The following is a 13,719-nucleotide window of genomic DNA, read 5'->3' on the forward strand; positions in this document are numbered from 1 at the left end:
GAGGATTGTTGCTAAACAGGTGACTACAAACATGAATGGCATTAAGGTATTAATTTCTTCACCTGGGAGTCCCACTCATAAAAGATGTAAATGCCAACATATTTTAAAGGGAACTGTTTCCTGTATGATAGCTTCCAACCATTTCAACAAAGTATATTTTACACTTGGACAAACATGAGAGAAGTGGATGGGGTGAGAAAGAAGAGAAAAACCAAGTAAATTGCTAGTTTTTGTCTGCTAATGACTAGATTTTCAAAGGGCTTACACACATACTTGATTTTAATGGGTCTTTTCTCAAGATTCTTTAACATTTTTCCCCAACCACGTATAGCAAGCCACTTGTGTTCATTTACTTAAACTTTTAAAAGGTGTTATACATCTTCAAAGCTTCTCTTCGTAACTAATACAAACCTTATCAAAAGCTTCATTTACTGTTCTACAAACTTTCAAATATTCTTCAACAAAAAAGTTGACATATCGTTGTCTTGTGTCATGTGGAACTTTGGATCCAGATTCTGGAATTATAGAAGGCCTTTTCCGACTAGAAACCTTAGAGAGTACATTCAATATTTAGTTCACATGTTATAACAAGAAGCTGAATCAGTTTTTACTCAAATTAAAAAATAATAATTTAGTCCAGAATGATGTATAAAAATTTTCAGCTAAAAGAGTTTTAAAAAGTCAAAAGCAAACAAAAAGCACGGTTAGATAAAATACAGTGTTACCCTCAGGAAAAGTTACCAGCTATCATCTAATAGTCAACAGTTTTATTTTGGCCTCTCTCTAAATATTTTTCATTCAGAACTCAGACTGAAGACACACTGCAGGAGTTAATTATTTTGATATGATCTACGAGCTTTGTCATTTAGAACAAAAGAGTTTGATTTTATTAGAGGTAAGATTTTTCAATGCTTGCCATAATAGAATTTAAATTTTTGTTTAATAAGAAATGGAGGATAAACCTGTCAAATCCAGAAGTCTAGTGTGAGAACATGCCCCATTTCAAAATTTTGTCCAAACGGGGTCTATTAAGCAATCTGTTAACTTAAAAAGTGTTATCTTAGTAACACTTATTCTTACAGAACAGATGGCTTTTATATATTGATATTGAATGATCACCATCTAAATGATATTCACAAACAACTAGGAGTAAGTAGTTTTGGTAGAAGAGGGGGGGGAAAATACTCTCATAATCTTCTAATTTTGTCAGTCTCTTTCTGGAAAAGATGTTAGCCCCAATGCCTTCCAGAAGAGTAGTTTTGAGAAAGATCAAAAAAGCAAGTGTTTGAGAACCAGGCATAAACAATCTGGTACCTGGGACAGACCATCATTGAAGTGTAAATGAATTTGGTATTTAAAACCTTCAAAATACAAAGTTTTAATCAATTTCAAACTGCTTCAGCAACACTAAAGCAGCAATCAAATATGCTGTTTTAATTGAAAGTTGTGTTTAATAGACAGCCTACAAAAGATGTTATTTTGGTGGCAGGCCGACCTACTATGCTATTACTATACTGATTTATTCACTCTGGGTTAGGTTTTTTTAAAATTTAAACTCAATTTGATGATTGAAATTCTGCTTGACATGTAGATTTTACCTAGTCTACTCTGAAGTTTAGAGCTTTAAAGTAGACTCCCATAAGTGAATTTTACTTAATCCCAAAATACTTCCTGCCTTCTGCCAATAAATCAAGATTAGAGGAATCTTTGTCTGAAAGTAAGCAAGACCAACAGTACTCTACACAGGATTTGATTACTCAAGATGACAGAGCACCTCTGTGCTATGCACTACTAACTCACTGCACTACTACTTGGACTCGCATTAAAACAGTTTCTATAAACCTTTCAACTTCTGCTTTCTAGGAAGAGGAAAAATCCTTTATTGAATAAAGCCAGAGAAGCCCTCCCCTTGAGTTCTTGTATCAGATAAAACATGTCTATGCCTACAAACCTGCTATCATGCATTACCTGCTAGAATTCAAACACGTTGCTAAGTTATGTCACAATATCATATGTACAAATAATTTCACATGCACTTGGCTTTATTAACTCTAGCCAGTACAACTATAAGATATAACTATTTTACAATAGTTTTATTTGGCCTGACTAGACTAAATTAAGCTATGGAACACAGTAACACCATCATTACTTACCTTTAGGTTGATGTGAAGCTCTACCGTGGGGGGAAGTTAGATGATAGTATTACAGTTTAACAAGTTTAGTGTGCAAGCACTGTTCAGCCTTTTAAGAAATGCTGCATTGTTAGTTGTGAGATTTTCTTTTTGGAAGAGCAGTTACCAGCAGCATATTTTGCTCTCTTCCTTAATCTCTAACTAGTAAATTCTTGGGGCAGAGTTGCTTGCTGAAACCTACCACTGGTGATTTGGCTAAGATTCCGGAAAGAAAAAATTGCCTACATGCTGTCTGACCACCTCTGTTCAAGATCCGCTGTATTTAGTGTAAGTAAAACATGCAACAATAATATCCAGATACCTAATAACTGCTACCTATTCCCACAGGAAGCCGACCTGCAATACCCTGACATCTGCAACTTCTCAGCAGAAGGGTGATAGTTATGAGAAGGAGCTACAGTTCTGCTAGTATACCAATATTGCTCAAGTTTAGCCACTTGTAACTACACAGACCACCATCAATTATTAGTTTGTTAAATTGACTTGAAAGCAATACTTACTGTATGATGTGACTGTGAAATATTCAGAAAAAAGTTAACATTTAATACTTGCATATCCTGCAGTGCTTAGCAAGCAAGACTCTGCATTAAATCAATAGGAGTTTTTCCTGATGTGCAGTATTTGGGCACATATGCGCACGTACATTTTACTACTACTATAGTACCTTAATAGGCATAGGAGCAATCCTTTTTATTGAAATATTAGAAGGTCTGCATGGCATTGTTGTTACAGCATTTCCTTGAAGGAATACATTCAGTTGACCACTGCTGGTTGCCATAGGTTGAACTTCAAGCAAATTTAAACATACTGAAACAACAGAAGGTAGTTATTACATAGTTATTCATTAAGAATAAAAGTTTTACTACTCAATCCCCTTTCACCAAGTGGCAGAGGCAGCAGGTTTGTATAAATTTTTGGTGGTGCCCAGAACAGGTCCAAGTCCTGTCCCCCTTCCCCTCACCTGCCTAAGGCTCTGGGAAGGCGTTTGGATGCAGGAGGGGGTGCAGGCTCTGGGAAGGAGTCTGGGTGCGGGAAAGGGTTCAGGCTCTGGGAGGAAGTTTGGGAGCTGCGGGCGGCCGTGCCTGCGGACAGTCAAAGTAAACAAACTGTCGCGGCCTGCCAGTGGATTATCCTGATGGGCCTCCCACCATTGTGCTAAATAGATCCACTTGGCACCAATTTCTACCACACTGTTGAAGGGACCAGAAAGTGAGAAGACATTTATACAGCATGAGAAACACTCACTCATCAATTACATTCTAAGTTGCATGTGCTCATTTGAAATTAACGAGCTGAAAAGCCAGGCTTGTACAACCAAAAATCCTTCAGGCTACGTATAAAGTACTAAATTAATCCCTAGTGTAATTCTTGACATCAGTGGAGTTACTACATGGGAGTATTTTGGCTCAAAGGCCTCGTTAGTAAATACCTAAAATCACTAGCTGAAAAATTAAGAGGAAAAAATATTCCCCTCCCCCTATATATGCTGACATTAAAACCATCATGGCGCTATTCTAATTTTAAAAGTATACCTCCTTTAACTCTAATAAATTAATTTTTTTAAAAGAATGAGTAGTCACTGCCAATTGTTGTGCTGTTAAACTTTAAAAAAAAAAAAAAAAGTTATTTCTTTGCTATGTGAAAGATCCACTTAAAGAAGGGAAACTATGTAGTCAGTGTTGTCAAATGCCCAGTCTCTCTGTGTGTGTGTGTGTATATACACCCTACACACACACACACACACACACACACACACACACACACACAGAGAGAGACTGGGCATTTGACAACACTGACTACATAGTTTCCCTTCTTTAAGTGGATCTTTCACATAGCAAAGAAATAACTTTTTTTTTTTTAAAGTTTAACAGCACAACAATTGGCAGTGACTACTCATTCTTTTAAAAAAATTAATTTATTAGAGTTAAAGGAGGTATACTTTTAAAATTAGAATAGCGCCATGATGGTTTTAATGTCAGCATGAAAACACAGCTATCCAAATGTTAAGTTTTTGGTATTTTCTTTCAAACTAGAGCAGTGGTTCTCAAATTTCTTTGCACTGAGACCCGCTTCTGACAACCCTGGGTGGCGGGGCTTAGGCTTGGGCCCCAGCAAATCTAACACTGGCCCTGGCAACCCCATTAAAATGTGATCTTGACCCCCAGTTTGAGAACCACTGAACGAGAGGAAGGCTTTCAGAAAAGCAAATACATAAGGACAGGAAAGAAAGACAGTGATTGCCAGGCTTTAGGGCTTCTGAGAAACCCTACATACTTGACAGTAACTTGAAACAATTATAGATGTGGAAAGTTGTCTCTTTCCAGCCCCAAAAAAAGGCCTTCAAACATTTTAGAGAGAACTTCACCCAAAACCAAACACAAAACTATCTGCATTAATGTAAACGGACATTAAAATGTTGACTCAACCAGGATACTCAGAATAATAAAATGAATTAAGGGTTCACTCAGGGATCCAAAATGTTTAAGAATACTCATATTTGGAACAAAACAAGCTGATCAAAATATTTTAAAGTAATCTGAAGACCAAAATTTATTAAAAAACCTGGTTTATCCCATCTTGTGAAGCCTACAATGAATTGAGATATCATACCCATTGGTCCTACGTTTTGAATCTGAGTAGTTGACAATACAGGTACAGTTTTCTTCTGTCCAGAAGTTGCAGCAACAAAAGCCTGTCCACTTTTAACAGCAGCTGTTATCTGCACCGCCTGTTGCTGTGCCTGCAGGATTCTGGTAGGACAAGATTGCTGTGGAAGAGGTGCCTTAAAAGGCACAAGTATTTCTTTGTTGGTCTGTACCTAATGGACACGAAAATTACATAAAACATTTACAAAGTAGTTTATGATGGAAGACTGCATCCAAACATATACTTCCACCATCTCTTCTACATTGCTTCTCAAAGAAAATTTTTCCAACAACACAAGCTATAGGGCCAGATTCTCAGTTGGCATAGGTCATCAGAACTCCACTGAAGGCAATGGAGCTCCACTAATTCACACCAGCTGAGGTTCAGGCCCTATAGCAGGTGTGGTCAAAGTACAGCCCAGGGGCTGCATCTGGCCCTTCAGATGTTTTAAGCTGGCCCTTGAGCTCCTGCTGGAGAGTAGGGTCCAGGGCTTGTCCTGCTCCACGTGTGCCTTGGCTCTGCACAGCTCCCGGAAGCAGCAGCATGTCCTCCCGTCTGGCTCCTGCCCCAAGCACCGCCCCCGTATCTCCCATTGGCTGGGGTTGCCGTCCAATGGGAGCTGCAGGGGCAGTGCCTCTGGACAGGGCAGTGTGGAGAGCCACCTGGCCATGCCTCTGCGTAGGAGCTGGAGCGGGGACATGCCACTGCTTCTGGGAAGTGCTTGAGGTAAGCGCCACCAAGAGCTTGCAGCCCTGACCTCCTCCAGTGCCCCAACCTCTGCCCTGATCCCCCCGCCGCACCCTGAACTCCTCATTTCTGGCCTCACCCCAGAGCCCGCACCCCCAGCCAGAGCCCTCACCCCCTCCCACACTCCAATCCCCAATTTCGTGAGCATTCATGAATTTCCATACCCAGATGTGGCCCTCGGGCCAAAAAGTTTGCCCACCCCTGCCCTATAGTCTTTATATATTTTTTTAAAATCCCACATTCATCACCCAAGCAACTGCAAAGTAACTTAGCTGATATCAAACACTAGAGTAAAGAACGTGGGGGAATAAAACACAGTCTCAAAATATCCAGGACTGAAACAATAAAGGACTTTAGAAATTCAAGTCAACCTTTTATAGGCTATATAAATACAAACTGAATGGCAGTTTTTGGAGAAGAGGCACAACATGCCTCCTATGTGAAAGTAAACCGTAAGTCGGAGTTTGCATAAGTTTCCCAATCATCTTCAGATAAAGACGTCTGGAGAGCATATGACCGGTAACTCAAACAGAAGGTAAAAAACACGATGCACAATACTGGCAAAATCCTCACAAGACACCTATAAACCAACAAGATTTGACCCTGCAGTCATCCATACGCAAACTTGCACTGAGTGAAAAATTTTAAGTTACTGGATTTTATTTGAATCTATTCAATTTAAAAAAAATTATACACACAAGTATATATTATATACAGAGAGTTGGCTCAGTTGGCCTGGGATACTTATAGATGTCAAGCAGAATCTCAGATTAAACGTGAAATACAGTATGTTTCATCCCTAGATGATAAGGATAATCATCCTTTTACACATCAATGTAATCTTATACAAGTTAATGAGTGGAGTTAGCCATATAGTACATATTACTGAAGAATATAAATCAGTAAGAGACTAGATGTTGACTCTCTGCCACACACACTAATTTGCACTTTATCTTTTATGTTTCATACTAGGAACCGAGCTCAGAACTTTGTTTCTCCTGTGACTGATATCACTAACATCTGATGACAGTTCCCCATAATGGGTATGACAACAGTATCAGGATAAATCCTCCAGAGTCTTGTAATGCAGGCAGGGCCACCCCTAGCAATTTTGGGGCCCTACGCTGCCCCAGGCCTCCACCAGGAGGGATGGGGCTGGCTTGGGGGGCAAGGGGGAACCGTCCCGGGCACTCACCGGCAGCGCGGCTGGGGCCAGGTCACTACACTTCCTGCCACCAGTGGTTGCAGGCCCGGCCCTACTTCAGAACTATGGGGAGTGGAGGTGGGGTTGAGCAGCGAGGACGGGGCTGGAGTGGAGCGGGGTTGGGGTCACGGGGAAGAGACTGAGCAGCACATAGCTGCATAAGGCACCAGGGAATTTGGTGCCCCACACAGCTGCGTAATCTGCATATGGGTAGGGACGGCCCTGAATGCAGGCCTCAACTGAAGAGTTCTAGCATATCTTAGTTCTAGAAACAGGAACATTCCAAATAATACAATGTGGCTATATGCCTTAATATTTTGTAATTAAAAGAACAATTGTTGAAAAGAAATGTAAGGCACTGCTTGCTCATCCTGTGTATATAAAATGCAACTTCTTTTCAAAAAGATCATGCACTGTGTCAAGGTTCCTTCCCCACTGTGAACTCTAGGGTACAGATGTGGGGACTTGCATGAAAGACCCCCTAAGCTTATTCTTACCATCTTAGGTTAAAAACTTCCCCAAGGTACAAACTTTGCCTTGTCCTTGAACAGTATGCTTCCATCACCAAGCGATTTAAACAAAGAACAGGGAAAGAGACCACTTGGAGACATCTACCCCCAAAATATCCCCCCCAAGCCCTACACCCCCTTTCCTGGGGAAGGCTTGATAATAATATCACCACCAATTGGTACAGGTGAACACAGACCCAAACCCTTGGATCTTAACAATGAAAAATCAATCAGGTTATTAAAAGAAGAATTTTATTTAAAGAAAAGGTAAAAGAATCACCTCTGTCAAATCAGGACGGTAAATAGCTTACAGGGTAATCTCATTCAAAACATAGAGAATCCCTCTAGGCAAAACCTTAAGTTACAAAAAGACACAAACAGGAATACACATTCCCTCCAGCACAGCAAATTTTACAAGCCATTAAACAAAAGAAAACCTAACGCATTTTCTAGCTAGATTACTTACTAACTTTACAGGAGTTGGAAGGCTTGCATCCTTGATCTGTTCCCGGCAAAGGTATCACACAGGCAGAAACAAAAGTCTTTTTCCCCCCCTCCAGATTTGAAAGAATCTTGTCCCCTCATTGGTCATTTTGGGTCAGGTGCCAGCGAGGTTACCTTAGCTTCTGAACCCTTTACAGATGAAAGGATTTTGCCTCTGCCAGGAGGGATTTTATAGCACTGTATACAGAAAGGTGGTTACCCTTCCCTTTATATTTATGACACACTGTGCATCAGGACTCTTTCAGCTGAAGGAGGTTCTTTCACAAGTCAGAGCTCAATGAAGTACAATTAAGTTGTGTTTTCAACTGTTGCCTCAGGACATGCTTAATAAGCAAGTGAGTAGATCCAATAACCGTCAGTGGGATTAAACCCACTGTATATTATTAAGCAATTGTTCAAATGCAATTCAAAACAGAAAAGAAGTTTCCATATATAATATAATATAGCAGGATCTCTAGCAGGTGATGCAAGCTTTCAACTAGGCTGATAAACAAATAGTTTTGCTGCTGTTTCCAAGTTGATTCTGTAATTGGAACTTATGAACACAGCATTTAGATATATTTGCACTGCAAAAGTTCGATAGAATGGCTCATGTCTGCCAGCTCAAACTGAGCCACTCCTTTACTAAATTAGAACAAGTTGTGAGCAAAATTACACATTGAATCAATGGCACCCTACATTTAATATTTTCTTCTATTTTTTCTGATAGTCATAATCTTCAGTAGTGATAGGTTCGCCGTTTGAGAGCTCAGTGAAGCAAAAATATACATGTCAATTTGCAGGCCTACAGTTCAGTCACTAGTAGTCTTGGAGTTTAATGTTAATTGTAATTTATAGAGGTTAAAGAACGGATTTACAAGCAAGCAGTTTTCACTAAAACTGCACACACACACACACTTTTGGCCTAACATACCTCATTTAAGAGGAGTCTCCACTGCAATTAACTTTAAGCTGAAGATTAAACAACTAGTATTTTTTACTGATTGTTTCTATTATATAGACATATTTCTCAAAAATTCCCAGAAGAAAACTCACATCAAATTTTGCAGTGTGTGCAATTCTTTTCTTCTGCCCAGGAACCATATTTGTCTTCATATCCAATGTATCTACTTCAGCATGAGCTCCAAGACCCTATTAAAATTAAGAATAAAACACAGTACAGGTTCTCTCTTTAATTAGATAGAGAATGTACTAAATCTCATAATTCACTAGTTAGGCTTCCAACTGTTCCAATTAATGGAAGATATCCAAACATTTCTAATCTAAAGTTATACCAACTAAAGTATATACCTTCACTGTACCACAGCTTCATCAAGATTAAGCTACAAGGACCTCATCTTTATGTTCACATATGAAAAAAGACTGTATATTTTTGTTATTTCATATTTAGAAATAATTTTAATAGCATAATTAGATTTTTCAAAATACAGAGTCTCCTACAAAGTCAGTCTGTTTATTTGATGTCTCTCAAATTTGGTAAATTTTAATAAGGAGGTTATGTAGTTAATCCAAAGTTTACTAAGACTAACACATTTTAGACTTCCCATACACCACATCTGGCCACTTCTAAAGATAAACACATAAAAAAAAATGTTTTTAAGAGTGTCCACTACTTTTGGATGCCCAACTCAAGCATTTAGAGTATGATCTTCAAATTTTCTGAGCATGAAAATCTCCCAGTTACTTGAATTGGGGTTGAGGGTGCTCAATAGTTCTGAATATTTGGCCCTGTGTCCCAATCTGAGCACCCAATATTAGTGTACACTTTCCAAAATGTGTATCTATACGATTAGAGAAAACACTAGTAAAAAGTATCACAGAACGTATGGAACACTTCTCTCCCTGCATCCCCATGAAGGAGGGAAGTACAGAGATGTACAACAAAATGTACTGCACCTGCTTAGCAATTTCTTGCTTCTGTGCTTCACTTTCAACAAACTCATTGAAAATTCTCCGGCATTCCTCTATAGGGTCATCAGATTCAGAGACTTCAGTATCCTCTTCACTATACTCCATCTCTTCTTCTGAAGAAGAATCTAATATAATTATTTCACTTTCTTTGATGGTAGTGTTCATAGTATTACTATTACTTTCTCCACTACGGTTTTTAGTCGAGAGATCTACATCATGACAAACTTTCTCACCCAAATTCGAGGGAGTGCTGGGGTGAATGGGTGCATTTCCCAACACTTCATTTTCTCCATTTTCTTGTATAATCTGAATTTTCCCTATATTTACTGGTAATTTTTTACAAGTCCCTTCTGTAGTTAGCACAGTTTTGTCTTTTGAGCTGGCTTCAAAATACAGGCTAGTTTGGGTCTCTCTCTTGCAACTCGGCATGTTTTTATATTTATTAGTACTCAATTCTTCAACAGATGTTTTCATTGATATTTCATTCTTTGGATCTTCTTTCTTCAAAGTTTCTTTCTGCAACTGTGCCTTAATATGAGAAACTGAAGATATATTATTTTCCTTAGAGACAGTAAACAATGTTCTTTGTTCATGAAGGTTATTTAAAGACTTTAAAGCATTAATTTTCACATCAGGCAAATATGCACTTTGAGTTTTTGGTGAAGTTTTCAGTGATTTTTCAGGGTTGCTTACATCTGTGATGTCATCTTTTTGCAGAGTTACAGTAACTTCTGCTCTTTTTTCCTCAATACACTTAAGAGGATCTTCTGCTATGTCACTATTCTTCAGATTTTCTGGACATGTTGCAGCAATGTGTTTGTTTTCTTCCCTATTCCAGTTTTTAAAGCTCTTACTTATTCTTGGCTTCTTAGTGACAGTCAATGGTGGAGCATCAATAACCAGAATATCATCATCATCAGATTCTTGGAGCTTTATTTCAAGCTTGATAGGTGAATAGCTTCTTGATCTCTTCTTCGGGGATCCATGACGATTTCCACATGGAGACATTTTTGGAGAGTCCATGTGAAAATCAGCAAGAGGCATTTTCACCCGCTTAAATTGCTGTGTGTCATTTTCCTCCTCTTTCATTATGGAAGAGCTGAGTAGGCCTGCAGAATAATTTAGAAGTGGATCATATTCAAGGTCGGTTGCTGGACAACTATGGTCAATGACATATTTACTGGATAACAAACGACAGCCTTTGCTAGAGTACTTTGAGACTGGAGCTACAAGACATGTGTCTTTTGTAAGAGAGCTACATAGACCATCATCATCTGGGGTAGTTTTATTTCCTTTAATATCATTTATTTTAGATGTCAAAGAGTTTTTAAGTATTTCATCTTGCAAATTATACTGAGAGAGTTTCTTCTGCCCTTCTTCAACTTCAGTCTTGACAGACTCAATTGCTTTTTTGATTCTTTCCAATTCTTGTATACTTTTACCTAGCTCTGTTGATGGAAGAAAATCATGTCATTCACTGATCTCTCTCTTAAATACTACAAGTATTAAGTTACAATTTCACAGAGTTCAGCTGAAAAATATCTTCTAGGGAATAAATATTACACAGTCTGTGGCAAGGCTCTACAAATATACAGTTCATGGTCCAGACAACAGTTTTGCTATTCAGTCACTTGCATGATGTTTTTAAGATGTTCTATTCATAATCTTTATATGTTTCAAGACAGGCATGTTATTATCTATAAGCCCAGTATCAGCTCTAAGATGGCTTGAAACTCCAATTACTTATTGTACTTAAACATAATTTAAATGGAGAATTTGGTATACCAATCTTTTTTCTTTTTAAACTAATACAGATTCTATTTTTTTTTAACTGCATTTCAGTGGAGTACAAAGTACACTGAAACCTCAGTGCTCAGCTCTAAGGAGAGCTGCTTAAAGTGGTGCTGTTGCTGTACATTCAGGGAAGGAGAGTGCTCTACTGCAACTGAATAAGCAGTAGATATGTAGGGAATGATTTGATCCTTCATTCTCTTCCCTCTCCCCCGTTTGGTGCTAGCGACCACTGGATTCTGCCAATTTTTCTTTTTCTCAGCCTTACGATGAAGTGCTCCTTAGTCTGTGCCCCCTTTGCAACACCCAGGAGACTTGGACTTCCATGTGTTGAAAGAAACTACAAAGTCCCGTTAATCATAAATCAACTGTAAATAGGGAAATCTAGTGGGACTATTCTGGAAGTGAAATCTTCCATCATGGAGGCAAGATAAAGACTTCAAGTGGTAAGAGTCACTCATGGCTCTCACATATAATACTCAACTGTCCTACAAAAGTGAAATGGCAAAGGATCAGTAAGAAGTGCAATCATTTATGACCCCAAATTAATAGCAGACTATATGCTTAAAAATTATACACATCTAAAATAGAACTGGGAACATCCAACTACACCCCCTATTGTCTTTAACCACTAATTAACGTTATTAATTCTTACAAGAGAAATAGATTTCAGAAAAAATTAGTAAATCAAATGAAAAATAAATTACATTTTTATTTTTAAGGTATCCAAAACAATTCAAGTTTTTAAAACCTAAATTTACGGCATTCTTTTGTTATTTTGGGATATTAGAGTGGTTAAGATAAAGTTTTGCTGTACACCTTTAAAATGAACTTAGCCCACTACTGTACTAACAGTGGGCCTACCCAGCTTTCCCACCAAGTTACACACTACCATTTTCATGCAACAATCAACTCAGAAACTGACACACAAGTGTCTGAAAATGCCAATTCATATAAGAGGAACAAAGCTCCGTCGCAGAAAAAATATCAGTGAGAGTAAAAACAAACCAGATGTGACAGATGTTAGTCACATTGCTTAATACACTACTGAAAGACACTCAGGTTTTATGCCACCTTCATCACTATAGTATCTATCTAGAACATCACATCCCCTATGAAGTTCTACTAGGCACTTCACGAACTGACATACTCCTACATAGAAAGCAGTGCTTTCAAAAAAGCTATAAATACACATGTCTACCCTTCCTCAGAAAGAATATTGTTCACAGGAACAGCTCAAGGTTAAAAATCACACTTAACAACAAAGTTTTGAGTCCAGGAAGTGCCCCTGGCACCTGCAACTGCAACTGCAATTTATGCCATGGGGAGTTACAGGAGTTTAGCATCTCTCAGAATCAGCCTTCACATTTTCTTATCTTTGTAAAAGACACCTTAGTTTTCACTATGTTGCTAATCACGACTGAGAGAAATGCAAGAATAAATGCTAGAAAGACTAATCAGTTTATACCTAATTTTTAGGCAATTCACTCCCTGGCTTTCTTTCATTCACTACAACACACTGCAGCATAGACACTGCAGAGAACTGCATTTTATTTTGGTTTCCTTTTTTTAATAGTACAATTGAAACATTTCTTTTACTCTTGCTGGGGCTACATTTAAAATTCTGAGCAAGAGGCAAAAGAGGCTATGCTACCACCAGTAATTTATTTATGAAGCCACCACACGACACTCTACTATACCTACTCTGCACACTAAAGCCAAGGCTCTGACTCAGGCTTGAGCCCATGCCCTCTTTGTTCAAACACAAATTAGTCTGTCTGACACAGGTCACCAAACACTCAGCATTTAGGCCCTAGGACCCTGCCAGGGGCTAGGTCAGAGCACAACTTCCGCAGAAAGAAAAGGAGGACTTGTGGCACCTTAGAGACTAACAAATTTATTTGAGCATTAGCTTTCGTGAGCTAAAGCTCACTTCATCGGATGCAAGAGCTCACGAAAGCTTATGCTCAAATAAATTTGTCAGTCTCTAAGCTGCCACAAGTCCTCCTTTTCTTTTTGCGAATACAGACTAACACGGCTGCTACCCTGAAACTTCCGCAGAGACTCACATCCAAGCCCTGTTGTTTTGCAGCACGGACAAAGGTTACGCAGCAGATCTGAGTCAGGGCAGTATTACTCAGTACAGACGCATTAACTTGGCTGGGATACATGAGCCCAGCAATCACAAACCCAGATCCACAATGCAGTGTGGATG

At 38.7% G+C, this 13,719-nt stretch overlaps 1 protein-coding gene across 3 annotated transcripts in view; it reads right to left on the bottom strand.

Annotated features, from left to right (window-relative positions):
- Window positions 1–13,719, bottom strand: part of LOC119855374 (RNA exonuclease 1 homolog) — a 31,709-nt gene that overhangs the window by 16,953 nt on the left and 1,037 nt on the right. For all 3 annotated transcript variants that reach the window (XM_038401164.2, XM_043515111.1, XM_043515112.1), the window contains exons 2-6: window positions 9,699–11,161; window positions 8,838–8,933; window positions 4,803–5,010; window positions 2,857–2,999; window positions 412–549 (exon numbers count right to left, since the gene is read on the bottom strand). In XM_038401164.2, coding sequence (XP_038257092.1) covers window positions 412–549; window positions 2,857–2,999; window positions 4,803–5,010; window positions 8,838–8,933; window positions 9,699–11,161 — 2,048 coding nt within the window. The remainder of the gene's footprint in view (window positions 1–411; window positions 550–2,856; window positions 3,000–4,802; window positions 5,011–8,837; window positions 8,934–9,698; window positions 11,162–13,719) is intronic.

This window comes from Dermochelys coriacea, chromosome 5 (assembly GCF_009764565.3).
Source record: "Dermochelys coriacea isolate rDerCor1 chromosome 5, rDerCor1.pri.v4, whole genome shotgun sequence".
Classification (NCBI taxonomy): Eukaryota; Metazoa; Chordata; order Testudines; family Dermochelyidae; genus Dermochelys; species Dermochelys coriacea.